Source organism: Staurois parvus, unplaced genomic scaffold (genome assembly GCF_062004578.1).
Source record: "Staurois parvus isolate SC_StPar_1 unplaced genomic scaffold, SC_StPar_1.0 ptg000054l, whole genome shotgun sequence".
Lineage (NCBI taxonomy): Eukaryota > Metazoa > Chordata > Amphibia > Anura > Ranidae > Staurois > Staurois parvus.
Window position 1 is genome coordinate 5083257 of NW_028317850.1, and position 15777 is coordinate 5099033.

Sequence of the window (15777 nt, forward strand, 5' to 3'; positions counted from 1 at the left end):
TATGGGAGTTTCCTTGTCCTTACCCCCTGGGGGAGCTCTTTAAACCAGCAGACCCACTACTCTAGGACGGATTGCCATACCCTGAGGGTTGATCTACATATCCAGAGAGTTACTTCAGGTTGAATGTAAAGGAGCTTTAAAGGACGAGGACCATCTTTACCAACCCCATAACATCTAATCTGACGACCCACCATCTCTGAGAGGGAAGTCCATGTACTTAATACCTATCTGATGACATCTGGATTTTAACATAAGGCGCGATAATTATGTGCGTCCGGTGAGTGCGCATTACCTTTACCACTACTGCACTGATACCGGATCCAGAGTCATTAAGCACGAGAGTCACTGTATATACTATTTACATTGGAACTTTTTGACTTTACCTTTTTTATTTCAGATTGAATTATTTTATTATGTGGTTTTAGTGATTATATACACAGAGTCATTTGGATATTATATTTATTCTAGCGCTGCACTTTCTTGTTTATTAGCTATGTTTTAGGGTGCTATTGGTTACCTTTCTTGTGCACAGCAGCTTTTTTGTTTTATTTAAGGCGCTCGCACCTCCTTTGTTATATATATCTGGTGAACTGTCAACAGCAGTAAATGGCAGACAAAATTCCACTGAGGTTAAACATTGGTCTTGAGGCATAGAAGATCAACATTCCCCATAAATTCAGCATGTAGAACTAGGTGGAAAATAGAGAAATGAGAAAAAGGAAAAGAAAGGGAAGGGAGAAGAAAGAGTCTAGAGGTGGAAATGGAATAAAGGAAAAAAAAGAAGCGCAAATCAGAGAGACAGGTTGAGCTTCCGGCTTGACCCAATTGGGTCTATAACAGGTAGAGAATCTTTGTGTCAGCTGAATTAATTGAGCCACCTTGTAGTATCTCTAAGGCTAGATTCACACCTATGCAGTTTGCGTTTGTCCCGTTTCTGCGTTGCGTTATTGCACCTGCATTTTTTTACGTTTTTTTGCCATGTTTTTTCTGCGTTTTGCGTTTTTTTTCGTGTTGCTAGGCAGATTTAAAACGCATCAAAAATGTGGCAAAAATGCATTACATGCTTTTCTGCAGCATTTCCAAGGAAGTCTATAAAATCAAAAACACAACTTTGGTGTTCAAAAAAGTCCCTGACCCTTTCCAAAAAATGCACCGGGTGAAAACGCGGAGATGTGACCGTGTCCCATAGGAAATCATGTTAAATGGACTGTACTGCGTTTCTGCAAAACGCTGCGGATAACGCTTAGGTGTGAACCTAGGGTAAAGCTGTGGAACCCCCCCAACCACCAGACAATTTTGTAGCGTACAGAGCTTTGCGTGCCACTCTGCAACCCTCTGAGCCCCAAATACATATGAAAACAAGAGATTGGAATATTTTTAGACATAAAGCAAGAATAACAGAGGCAGAGTGAAAGTAGTATAACATTTTTGGAAGTTTTATAGCAGCAATTCTACCCATCCAAGAGAGCAAATACAAAGACTACATCCTTGTGTCCCTTTCCAAGGAATTAAAGAGGAGAGTATAGTTAGCCTGCTACAATGTAGATATATCTGAAGTGAGCTTAATGCCCAAGTAGTAAGGGAAGTTAATGTTAAGTGCTTCCGATTTTTGCAGCAGGCATAAGGCGTTGCTGCAAACAGTGGGTGTGGCTAACTCCTGAAACATATTGAGTGTTTTTTGTCTGATTAGAAATTTTAATTTTATTTTGTACAATTTTTACATTTTCTAATTTATATTTTTAATTAAATTTAATTTAATAATTTTTCTTTACATTTTTTTTTTACAATGTTTTTTGTTGGCTTTGGTGAGATGTCAGGGATTTAAACAGACCCCTGAAGTCTCACTTGTGAGGTAGAGGAAAGGACTGAGGACACATTCTCCAGTCCAGGGGCAGACTGAAAACTCATGGGGCCCCCTGGCATTAGGAGATCATGGGGCCTCCAGGTTTAAAGATGGCAGTCACATGGCAGCCATCCTTATAACGCAACATTAATGCGGCAGGCCTGCATTGAGGGGCACAGAGCTCGGCAACCTGCAGAGTGGCAGGAGACTTAAAGCTGGCAACCCACTAAAGTTACCAGGAGCCTCTCATGGGCAGTGCCACCTTAACAGCATCATGGGCCCCATGGCAAAGTAAAGCGCTGGGGCCCCTACCAGGGAGATGGTGACCTATGTTGCGCATAGAGTCCCATGGCACACGGTGGGTGTGAAAGCTGGCACATCCCTTAGTAACAGCACCACACAGTAAATACTTTGCGCTTGTGAAGCACACCGTTATCCTTTGATTGCCCAAGGTTTTAACCCCTTCCCAGCCAGTGTCAGTATATATTATTAGCACTGTTTTAGTGTCACTGGAGATGTACGTGTCATTTAACCAGTTCCCACAAAGTGTCAGCATCTGAATGCATGTTGTACTATCACAGTCCCACTATAATTTGCTGATCATCACCAGTACTAGTAAAAAATAAAGAAATAAATGCATAAATAAAAATTCCAGTATATGCCCCATAGTTTGCAGACACTAGAACTTTCACATAAACCAATTACTATACGCTTATTGGGATTTTTTTTTACCAGAAATAAGTAGCAGAATACATTTTGGCCTAAATTTATGAAGGAAGGTTATTATATAATTTTTTTTTTTATTGGATATGTTTTATAGCAGAAAGTAAAAAATAATGTTTTTTTTCATTTATATAATACAGAATAAAAACTCAGTGGTGATCAAATACCATCAAAAGAAAGCTCTATTTGTAGTAAAAATGTCATATAAATTTTGTTTGAGTACAGCATTGCATGACTGTGCAATTACCAGTTAAAGTAACGCAGTGCTGAATAGCAAAAAATGGCCTGGTCATAAAGGGGGTAAAACCTTCCGGAGGTCAAGCGGTTACGTTTTTAGGGCTGTGTTGCAGTGGATAACACAATTCTTTGAAAAGGTTGTATGCTATCAACGAAAGGCACACACCTGTGTGACTTAATCTGTTTTCGAAACTTCAGCAGAAGCACTTCCCATGCTCGCCTGTTATATTCAGTGGTGCTCATTCACACCAGAGTGTAGCATCATTTGAAAATCATTGCTCAAAAAAGGGCACGAGCTTCATTTAGAACAGAGTTGCACATCTTGGCTCTAATAGATGTCAATAGAAGCGCCTGAAAAACGTGTGTAAAGTGTTATTTTTTGCATGTTTTCTTGCCTAGTAACCAGCTTTACATTGGCTAAAAAAACTCAAGCCTGAACTGTCTGAAAAACGCCTGTATAAACTCTGAAAATAATTAAAAACAAAACTACCAAAACATTCTCAGGTATGAATAGGGCCAAAAGTCTTAATGACTTCACCGCGATACATCTCAATATTCCGCAAAGCATTTGGAAAGTGTATTACATGCATTCCAAAGCTTAAAGCGGTTGTAAAGGATTCCTTGTTTAAAATAATAAACATGTCTATACAGTACTTACCTGCTCTGTGCAATGGTATTGCACAGAGCAGCTCTGATCCTCCTCTTCTGTGGTACCCCCCCCCCCCACTGGTGCTCTCAGCAACTCCTTTATGTGTGTCCCCTAAGCAAGCTTCTTGCTATGGGGGCACACCTGTGGGCTTGCTCCCAAGCTGGGCTCTGCCCCCACTCCTTCCGCACTGGATCTGATTGACTATTGGCTCCTGCTGCTGCCTCTGTGTCTTGTGAGGAGAGGTACAGAAGCCAGCACCGCTGCAGATGGGCACTGGCTTGAGATAGGACTCAGGTAAGTAAATAGGTGGTGAGGGGTTGATACAGCTACTGGGACATATTTTACCTTCATGCAGGGAATGCATGAAGGTAAAAAATGTCTAGCCTTTAGAACCACTTTAAAATAACTTCCTATTACCACCTGTATAAATTAGTAGAATTAAAAGGCAAAACCTTTTTCTTTTCAGTTTGGATAGAGTAAGGGAGGGTTTATAGCCCCTGTAAGGTTTATTTTTACCATTTGTGTCCCATTGGGGAGATTTCATCTCACTTCCTGTCCCATAGCCATAACAGGAAGTGAAAGAAAATCCTTCCTTTTTGTTATACCTCTAAGGGTTTAGTCATATTATGGTTTAATAAGTATAAGCTCATGCAGGACAGCTGCAGTTTACGTCTAGGGTGATCCACGCTTATGCCAGTACATTTTTATAGGGGCTACAATTTGCTCATGGTTTATTTACCTTCTAAAATGTATTTCTAGGGAAGACTACAATAATGAAATAGTGAGGTTTTATCTCTTTACTTTGAGAATAGACATGAGATCATGCAAACTTGAAAAGTGGTCTGTGGGCAGTCTAAACAGCTGTCAGCCCTTATTTTATTTGTTTTTTTTTACCGGTTTACATAATATAAGGAGTTGGAGAACATTTAGGGTGATTTTCAAATAAAATGGCACTGGGGTGCCATTTTTTCTGCAGCCCAGTTCCAATGTTTTCCTGCATAGGACATGGAAACAAGGCTAAGCAACTCAACAATCCACAAAAACATAGGAACTGGGGTGAAAAAAATGGCAGGGGGTGCTATGGACTGATGAGTCAAAATTTTAAATATTGGCAGTTGGTTCTCAAAGGGCTGGAGAGTGGTACTATAATTCATTTTGCACATGGACACAAACAGCTACAGTGGGGAAAATAATTATTTGATCCCCTGCAGATTTTGTACGTTTGACCACTTACAAAGAAATGAAGGGTCTATAATTTTTATCATAGGTGTATTTTAAATGATAGAGACAGAATATTTACCAAAAATTCAGAAAAAACACACGATACAAATGTTATAAATTGAATTGCAGTTTAGTGAGTAAAAAAAGTATTTGATCCCCTACCAACCAACAACAATTCTGGCTCCCACAGACTGGCTATGTACTCATGTGGTATACAGATTAGTCCAGTCAATTTAAGAAGGTGCTCCTAACGACAACTCATTATGTGTATAAAAGACATCTGTCCACAGAATCTCTTGCTTCTATTCAAACCTCATCATCATGGGCAAGACCAAAGAGCTGTCAAAGGACGTCAAGGACAAGACTGTAGACCTGCACAATGCTGGAACAGGCTACAAAAACATCAGCAAGAAGCTTGGTGAGAAGGGGACAATTATTGGAATGATAATTCACAAATGGAAGGAATACAAAATAACCAACAATCACCCTCGGTCTGGAGCTCCATGCAGGATTTTGCCTCATGGGGTAAGGATGATCATGAGAAAAGTGAGAACGACATAAATATTAATTTTCACAAAGTTTGCTGCTTCACTTGTCAGATGTTACTATGGTATAATGAAGTATAATTACAAGCATTTCATAAGTCACAAAGCCTTTTATTGACAATTACATTAAGTTTATGCAAACTGTCAATATTTACAGTGTTGACCCTTCTTATTCGCCCTGGTATGCTGTAAATCAACTTCTGGGCCACGTCCTGACTGATGGCAGCCCATTCTTGCATAATCAATGCTGGAGTTTGTCAGAATTTGTGGGGGGGTTTTTTGTTCACCTGTCTCTTGAGGATTGACCACAAGCTCTCAATGGGATAAGGTCTGGGTAGTTTCCTGGCCAGGGCCCCAAAATTGTGATGTTTTGCTCCCCAAGCCACTTAAATATCACTTTTGCCTTCACAACAATTGAACCTCTCTCCTTGAAGTTCTTGATGATCCAATAAATGATTGATTTAGGTGCGATCTTAGTAGCAACAATATCCTTGCCTGTGAATCCCTTTTTGCGCAAAGCAATAATGACTGCACGTTTCCTTGCAGGTAACCATGGTTAACAGAGGATGAACAATGATTTCAAGCACCACCCTCCTTTTAAAGGATAAATTCACCTTTGGAACATGTTACATGTTCCACCCCTGTTAGGGTGGAACATATAACATATTCCCATAGCTGCAGCTGCTGCCCGCAGCCCCCCTCCCTCTGACAGATAGTACAGGGAAACTTCTTCCTGTACTGCCAGATTTAAAACAGTGTGGCCGTGCGGGGCTCCGCCCACAAGGCCGCGTCATTCTTTCACGGACTTCCATGAATTAATGAACTCCAAGTCCCGACAGCCATAGCAGTTGTCAGCTTGTAGTTTTCAAAGAACTACCACAGTGCTGTGGAGCACCTTTGTAGTTCATTGAAGCTTCCTGTCAGTATATCTGCTTGTACGTACATCCCATACAGCAAGCAGATATTCCTACAGGTCTGCAGGAGACCTGCATGGCATCACCGATCTACTGATCTCCGGTGCAATGCTCTACAGGCTCCTTTGGACAAAAAAAATAAATGCACATTTTTACCTGCAAAAAAAGTGCATTTATTATTTTTGTCCAAAAGGTGAACTTATCCTTTAAAGCTAACTCAATCAGCATGACAGAGTGATCTCCAATCTTGTCCTCGTCAACACTGACACCTGTATTAACGAGAGAATCACTGACATGATGTCAGCTGGCCCTTTTGTGGCACGGCTGAATGCAGTGGAAATGTTTTTTTTTTTTTGTATTAAGATTATTTTCATGGCAGAGAGGCACTTTGCAATTCATCTGATCACTCTTCATAACATTCTGGAGTATATGCAAATTGCCATCATAATAAACTGAGGCAGCAGACTTTGTGAAAATTATTATTTGTGTCATTCTCAAAACTTTTAAACCAGGGTTGTATATTTCTAAAAGTGCTATTGATGTGAAATTTTCACCACGTCAGTAACAACCCATGTAATCCATACATACAAAGAAACCAAAACAAATCAGTTCAGAAATGAAGTTATGTGTATAAACAGTTCCCTGATCGAATATGACATGTCCGCTCAGCTACACGTGCTGTATTCTATTTTACTATTTTTTACTTCTTTTTCTATCTTGTATTATTAACCACTAGCCTACAGGGCACTTATACCCCCTTCTTGCCCAAGCCAATTTCCAGCTTTCAGCGCTGTCACAATTTGAATGACAATTGCGCAGTCATGCAACACTGTACCCATATGAAATTTTTATCATTTTTTTTGTGACAGATAGAGCTTTATTTTGGTCGTATTTAATCATCTCTGGGTTTTTTATTTTTTCTTAAACAAACCAAAAATCACTGAAAATTTTGAAAAAAAAAAGTTTTCTTAGTTTGTGTTATAAAATTTTGTAAATAAGTGATTTTTCTCCTTCACTGATGTGCGCTAATGAGGCTGCAGTGATGGACACTAATAGGTGGCACTGGTAGGTGGCACTGATGGGCATTGACAGGCATCACTGATGGGCACTGAAAGGCAGCACTCATATATGGCACTGATAGGTGGCACTGACTGGCACTGATAGGTGGCACTGATAGGCAGCTCAGATGGGCACTCATATGTGGCATTGATGTGCACTGGTAGGCACTGAAATATGGCACTGATGTGGCACTGGCAGGTGGTATGGATGAGCACTGAGAGCTGGCATTGATGGACACTGACAGGTGGCACTGCTGGGGCTACACAGATCATCAGGGCACACTGATCTCTGATGATCAGTGCACATGTCCCCTCCGAAGAATGCCGACCGGCTCTCCTCTCCTCTCGAGCTGTCAACGTGACAGCTCGTGAGGAGAGAAATGCCGATAACCGGCATTTCCCTGTTTACATGCGATCAGCTGTGATTGGACACAGCTGATCACATGACCGAGCCGACATCTTCGGCTCTTTCCGTTGAACACAGCGCACCACTGATCACCACGTGCTCCCGGAGCCGTGCATGCACGGTTAGAATGGGAGGACGTCCTCCCAGAACGAGAGAACCGCCTTGCGCCCGTCATTGTACTATATGGCGGGCGGGAGGTGGTTAAAGTGCCATCTAGTGGCTAAAATACAGTATTTGTTTTTGAATGCCTCAATCCAGCACAAAAAGGATTTTCGGCCATGAAATGGAGTTTCAATCATATGACATTCATGACAACTTGCCTACTGCATATTGTGATCTGTGATTGGCTAAAGTTAATCACATGGTACAGGCTTCTGTGACGGAATCACAGCATCACTATAATAAGCAACCTCCGTTATTTTCTGAATCATGTCTACTATTTTTCCCCCAATACTCTTGAATGTTAGGACACTCCCTGAACGATGTGTGTATATTCACACACACATGGACTTGATAGAATAGATTGTGCTATATAATGTTGTGATACAATCAGAACCATTACAAGGAAACTGCAAGATTTTCAAGGATCTAAAATTACTGTTTAGGTTTTAAAAGGAACAATTAAAAAAAGTAAAACATTCTATAGTTATCGGTGGCGGAGCTTTTTTAGATATCTAAATGTAAATGAATAGAAATGTCCTTATTTCTGGAGTTGGGTAGCTCCTAATATACAAGTCAGCTGTTCTTTCAAACTATTACCTTTAGGCAACGGCTAGTTTAAAGCAGTGTACTAATGTACACTAGCAAATTCACAGAATATACACTGTAGATATGAATGGTTTTACCTGCCAAAAAGGTGAAATATTTTTCAACCAGCCTTATGATGCAGCCACCCCTGCTACATAGCAAAGCCAGGTCAGTAATCTCACTTTTCACAACTACAGTACAATTGAATCTGTAACTAGAGAAATAACAGAGCTGCTATTACTAACTTGTTTTTAGTCCTCATCAGGGGCGGACTGACCATTTGGAAACTCTGGCACTGCTCGAGGACCCGGGGTCAGTAGGGGGCCCTATGAGATGCCCCTGGTACCTTTTTAATAGGCTTTTTTGAGTTTGGGCAAGGACACATGGGCCCCATGTATTGTCAGTCTGCCCCTGGTCCTCATGCACATTTGACATTTTTACAGTTGCTGTTTTTGGCTTTTGATGTTTTTTTTCTACAGCTAGTAAACCCCCCAGCATGTTATCCTATGTGTCCATACATACATAGACTGTAACCAATGTTTTTTGGCTGGAAAAAAACCCAGGACTAGTGGGTTTCTAGAGGTTTTTTTAAACGCTCTAACGCTGAAAACCGCCACACAACTGGCGTTTTTGGATGTTTTTTTACCAAGAAAAAATTTTTTGGTAAAAAAATGCTTCAAAACACAAACACAGAAAAATGCTGCTAAAGGCAGCAAAATGCCTCTAAACACCAATGCAAAAAACGCTAAAAAAAACCCAAAAAACTGAAAAACTCACTTTTTTAACGTGACTTTACACAGCTAACATTACCAGCGTTATCAAAACGTCCCGTGTGTATGGGGGCTTAAAGTCATAGGCTTTGGAGCTTTATCCTTCCCTACACACTTAACCAACTACCCAGAATACAGTTCTACCTTAACAAAACAGGTCTCAACCTACTAGAATTCTTCAGTAAAATGTATCTGTAGCTGGAACATTTTGCTCATATTTCACCATAAAACATAGAACTTGTTAAATCGGGGCCATATTTCTCATTAAGCACATTAGGCCTTCTCCTATACTGTAGCAGGCAAAAGAAAAAGTTCTGCTGTAAAAAAAACTGTAAGCAGACAGGCTTTTACTGCAGAAGAGACATACACGGGTTTATTTACTAAAGCTGGTTCGCTCAGAATCTCGTGCACATTTGCATGGAAACCAATCAATGAAATTGCTAACTTCTCCAATACTTTTCTTCATCTTTAAATTTTCAGTTAAAAAAAATGCATGAAAAATGCTTCCCTTTAAATCCTATGGAATTCTTCACACTGGTCAGTTGTGTTTCAGTTGCATTTTTGGCTGTTTTCACACTGCTCTGTTGCAAAAACGCCTAATCTTCCACTTTATTGTAAGCGCTTGACCTATGGAAGACTTTACCCCCCCTTCATTATCAAAGGATGTTTTAGAGGTTTGGCACTGTGCTACTTTAACTGGCAATTGCGTGGTCATGCAACACTGTATGCAAATTACATTTTTATAATTTTTTTTTTTCATAGAAACCGTGCTCTCTTTTGGTGGTATTTGATCACCACTGGGTTTTTTTTCTTGCAATATACGTAATTGAAATAGGACAAAAAATTAAAAAATATATATATTTTTTACTTTGTTATAGAACATATCCAATAAAAAAATCAAGTTTGTTCATGAATTTAGGCCAAAATGTATTCTGCTACATGTCTTGGGTTAAAAAAAAATCCAAATAAGTGTATATTATTTGGTTTGCATCAATGTTATAGCATCTGGTAGAATATATATGAATTTTTTTTTTAATACTATTTGGCAGTGATCAGCAACTTATAGTGGGACTGTGATGGCGGGCAATCTGACACTAGCTGACTTGGACTGTGGGGGTGGGTACACTAACTGTCCCCACAATCTCTCTTCCCAATATAATGTCCACATAACTACCTTTGACAAATCCAAGGCTTTGAATACTACACCGTCTCCTCAATCAGCTCTCCATATCCAACAAAACATCAACTTCCAATCGCATCCCCTGTACCTCCCTTATCCAAGTATTAATTTAACTGCTAACTATGATTGTTTATATTTCGCCAACTATCCTCATAAAGAAACTAATCTCCTTTTTTACTTGAATGGGACATTGGTAAGGTTGAATAATGACACTGGACCAGCTTGTTCAGAGTGTGCTCCTGTGTCTACCATTTTACATATCCCTGTATATTGTGTTCGCTAAGATGCTCATCTAAAAGTGATTTAAAATTAACAACATCCCCTGTTAAAACCACCAATTGTGAAATGGAGTTCCACATTCTTACTGCTCTGGCAGAAAATAGCGCCCCACGCAGTTTAAGGTTAAACCACTTCTTGTCCAATTTCTATGAGAGTCTACGTCTTGTTAAGAGGCCTGATACTGAATAATTTTCTCCTTATGCTAGAATCACCATTTAGATATTTGTAAATTGTGATCTACTGGGACCCCCAGATTCTTTTCCATCCTTGATTCCCTTAGAGGATGTTCCCCTAGCAAGTATCTTCTTGCATTCGTATTTTTAGTCCCCAAGTGCATTACATTATATTTGTCAATATTAATCCTCATTTGCCCACTCCTCTGTTTTATCAAGGTTTTCCTGTAAACTTGATATATCCTGTTGTGGGATTACAAAAATCCTTTATCTTGGCTTGGTAGAATCTCAGCAGTTAAAAAGACTTGAATTCTTGAAATGAATTCTCCTCAAAATTTTTGTTCAATATTTGTTATTAACAAGAGAAGCGTAGAAAAGTATAACACATTGTTGAAAGATAGTGCTCCAGAGTGTAGTGATAAGCAGCGCAGTGTCCATTAACAAACCATGCATGTAATAGTTGGCATGGAAGGCTGTGTACATAGGATGTAAAACAATAGCTTCGAGGAGAAAAACAGCAGCTGCTAATCATAAATTAGGGCATCTGTAAGGCAAAGTCAACATAAAGGACACCTACTGAGCAAAATAATTTAAGGCAACCATTGTTGATGGATTCCTCTGAAAATTCTTCACTATTTCCACGTCTTATTCCAATCCTTTCCCATATCTTGAGAATGCTGCAACGCTGGATTGTTAACTTTATATGACACAACGCTAGGCCCAAATTTAATGAAGACGCTCTTGTGTGTAATAAATATCCTAGTGGTCTTAGTTTAACGTACCTCTCAAAATATTACTACACTGCCCTAAATATCATGCTACAGCTGAGATACTGCTATGGGTGGTAATTGAGGCAGCTGACTGTGGTCCCCTCCAGATAAATAACCTCTTTTGGCTTAACCTTGGCAATAAATGCCATCTCTCCAAACCTATCACTAAATTTACATTGCCGATATGGGATGCGGTCATATACCCCATGATTGCCCAGTAAACTCCTTTTGTTTTTTACTTATAATCCTGCTTTTGCACCCGGATCAGTCTTCTATCTTCTTTAAGGAATGAGCATATAGGAACCTAACCAAACTTAGACATTTTCTCACTAAAGATGGAGTCAAATCCTTCCAGTCTTTGCAACAAGCAACAGAGCTCCCTAATATTGAACTCTTCCATTACTTCCAAATAAAACTTTTTACAATCTAGTGTTTTCAAACCTGATGATTGTTCTTGGCTTACCATGGATGATCTCGCAACTCTGCTCCACCCTTTTCTCTCCTCAATCACAACAGCCCCTTACTGATAAAGAGACCTGGGTCTAAATTTGGATGTACAAGAATGCTCCTACATATTGAAAACAACCAAATCCTGCTCCCGAAATGTTCTGGCAGTAGAAACTAATTATAAAGTCCTAACACACGGTACCTTCTAGAATTGCCCACTGGATGCATGGATATCTACTATAATGTTTTAGGAGATGTGGACAAAGGGGAACTTTTCTCAATATATAGTGGACGTGCCCTATAGTAAGATAATTTCGCTACAAGTATTCTAGCTGATCCCCAAACTAACAGACTTCTCAATCTCCTTTTTTGGCCCAGCATGCTCTACTAAATCTCAAATCCTCCTGGCCTTTCTATAAAATAGTTTTACACTTCTCCTTCACATTTTTCAAAGCCTGGAAAGCACCTATTCTCTCCCTTAATGAAACAAAAGAAAAAAAAAAAAAAAAAAAAAAAAGACTCAACTCAGGTATGTTACATGAGAAAACTGAAGCCAAACTCAAATGATAACATGAATACATTTCTGGCCATTTGGCAACCCTAGAGCTCTAAATTTCACCATACTTGTTTCAACGGGAACATCCTTGAAATCTGGTCGGGAAGGTGTGTCTCCTCTCCCTTTTTTTTTTTTTTGCTCTCCCCTTTCCTCCATTCTTTTCCTTCCCTCGTCTATCCTCTTTGCCCAATCTACTTCTCTGACCTCTCCCATTATGGATGATGACCTCATTTATAGGTTTCTATCAGCAATTCATCCCTTACCTAACGTGTACTTCTTTATGAATGGCCTTTATTGTTCCTCACATAGTCCTTTGTGGGTAAAAAAAAAACCCTGTGTGCAGCAGCCCACCCTAATATTTACCCGAGCCCAATCTCAATCCAACGATGTGCATGAGAGCAGTGGCTCTCCAGGGTTTTCTCCTCCTGTTACAGCAGCAAGAGCCATTGGCTCCCGTTACTGTTAATCAAACCCAGTAAGCCAATGAGGAGAGAGCAGGGAGTGGGGCCGAATAGCAGTCCCTGTGTGAATGGACACAGAGCAGTGGCTCAGGTGTGCCCATGGCAAGCAGCTTGCTCTGGGGGTACTCGGCAGGGTGGAGGGGCCAGGAGCACTGGCGGGAGACCCAAGAAGAGGAGGATCAGAGCTGCTCTGTGCAAAACCATTACACAGAGCAGGCAAGTATAACATATTTGTAATTTAAAAGAAAATATCTGCCTTTAATATCACTTTAAGTTATCAATACCTTTTTTTGCTTTCATTCTCTTCAATTAACTCACAAGACTTGTATGTCATCTTTAAATTCTTGGTTTATTATCAATTGTACTTATCCCCTTGTGCAAACTCAAACATATTTAAACAAGAAAAAGATATGGTCAGCTTCAGAGTACATTAAGTTGCTATGTTAAATTATGCAGGTGTGCAAACCTGTTCTTTGTTACTGAACAATGTATACAGGAGGTGACCTACTCACCCTTTGTCTAAAACAGGGGTCTCCAAACTTTCTAAACAGAGGGCCAGTTTACTGGCTTTCAGACTTTAGGAGGGCCAGACTGTGGCCATTGGGAGTAGAAATTGTCCTGCTTCATTGGGAGGAAACAATGCATCTTTGGCATCAGGCATTAGGGGAGGAATAGTGCCCTATTCTTGGTATAAGTTAGATAGTTCCCCATCGTTGGTGTCAGTGGGTAGAATAGTGCCGTTGTTGGTGTCAGTGGGAGGAATAATGCCCCATGGTTTGTTTCAGTGAGAGGAATAGTGCCCAATTGTTGGTGTGAATGGGAGGAATAGTGACTGTTGTTGATGTCAGTAGCAGGAATTATGCCCCCTTGTTGGTGTCAAAGGAAGGAATAGTGTCTTGTATAAGTGAGAGAAAAAAAAGTGCCCCAAGGGCCGAATAAGGGCAAGAAAAGGGCCGCATCCGGCCCCCGGACCATAGTTTGGAGACCACTGGTCTAAAATAATAAAAATAGATTTCTATAGTTTTTAATGTATTTGCAAATAAACTTCTGGTTTCATTTGCCCTGATGCATTTTAATTTCAGTATCATGAAGCCTGAGAAGATGATTGGGATATAATATTACATTATATTATAGGTTTTTGCTATTGTTAACAAATGTATAGGGGGTTATTCTGTGCTTTAGCCTTTACAAAATCTAAAAAAATACATAGTAAACATTCTATGGATATTATGGAGCTTATTTACTAAAATTAGAGAGTGCAAAATCTGGTGCAGCTGTGCATGGTAACCAATCAGCTTCTAACTTCAGCTTGTTCAGTCAAGCTTTGGCAAAAATACCTGGAAGCTGATTGGTTTCTCTGCAGAGCTGCACCAGATTTTGCACTTTCCAGTTATAGCAAATCAACTCCCCTGTATCTGCAGGAAGATCTAGCGAATGGTCTTCATATAAATGTTCACACATCAACTATAAATCCATAAATGAACTCAAATAGAACATGGTTTATACAGCAATCGATTGCCATCTGCTGGCAGAAAAGTGAAGAACAATTTATGGATCCCAGCCATCATCTGCAAACATGTCTACACTCCTCTTCTGAAAAGTCTTGCGAAACTCTTCATCAAACATATTGAGATCTTCTTCACCTTTAAATATTCCCTGAAATGAATAAAGACAAGAAGTTAACATCTTAAAGCTGAACTCTGAGGTAAGCACATAATGTCTAAAAACAAGAGCCCTGTATTCTTATCTGAACCTTGGTGTGCTTTGTGTATTTCTTGCAGATCTGTGTAGTAATCCAGTGTGAAACTTTGCCTTTTTCTTTGCAGGAACCTCCTGTAATAAAGACCAGTCTCTGCTTCTCTATCTCCTTGTGCAGGGTGACTGGTCTTGTATCCACCCCCCTCCTGTAGTCTTCAGCATGCAGTCAGCAATGGATCGGTCTTCTGGGTCCTTTCCAAAGATCTGCTCAGACTATGCTATACTATGATCATTACGCTGTTACTTCTACAAGGTAATATTTGCATTTGCAAAGGCATTTGGTGCACATAAAGTGAATGTATATCCTTTGTGACTATTGAGGAAATATTTAAAAAAAAACAAACCAATTGTTGAGCTTTAGACCATATTTGGCAGGTTTGTAAATCTGGATGTAAGAAAACGGTTTCACACCTAGCAATTAAATTCTGGTACTCCTGCAGAGCAAACTAGAAAGAAACCACACACACAATACAGGCCATAGTGTTTTAAAGGATAAGTTCACCTTCTATAACATGTTATATGTTACACCTAGATTCAAGCTGTAACATGTTACTGATGCAGCAGCCCCCCTTGCAAGTCCCCATTGTCACAGTGGGACAATGATCTTCTCCCCACACCGGCTGTCACAATTTAAAATAGTTCTGTGAATGGGAGAACTACAACTACCATCAGCCATTGCCGCTGATGGCTTGTAGTTTTCAATTATTATTATTATACAGGATTTATACAGGATTTATATAGCGCCAACAGTTTGCACAGCACTTTACAATATAAGGGAGACAATTACAATACATTTCAGTACAGAAGGAATAGGAGGGCCCTGCTCGTGGAGCTTACAATCTAAAGGAAGAGGGAGGTGATACAAAAGGTGATAGCTGCAGGGGATGATCTGGTGGAGGTGATTCAAGTACAGTTCTTAGGTGGAGGTGGCATAGGCTTCCCTGTATAAGTGAGTTTTCAGAGATCGCCTAAAGGCAGACAGGGTGGGGGCTGACCGGACATACTGTGGTAGGGAGTTCCAGAGGATGGGAGACTCTGGA

General features: G+C 40.0%; 1 protein-coding gene across 1 annotated transcript in view; it reads right to left on the bottom strand.

The window, feature by feature from the left end:
* Positions 1-13302: 13302 nt before the first annotated feature.
* MNS1 (meiosis specific nuclear structural 1) overlaps positions 13303-15777 on the bottom strand; it is a 46918-nt gene continuing 44443 nt past the window's right edge. Inside the window, exon 10 of the mRNA XM_089667994.1 lies at positions 13303-14635. Within this exon, the coding sequence (XP_089524120.1) occupies positions 14528-14635 (108 nt within the window). The 3' untranslated portion in view covers positions 13303-14527. The remainder of the gene's footprint in view (positions 14636-15777) is intronic.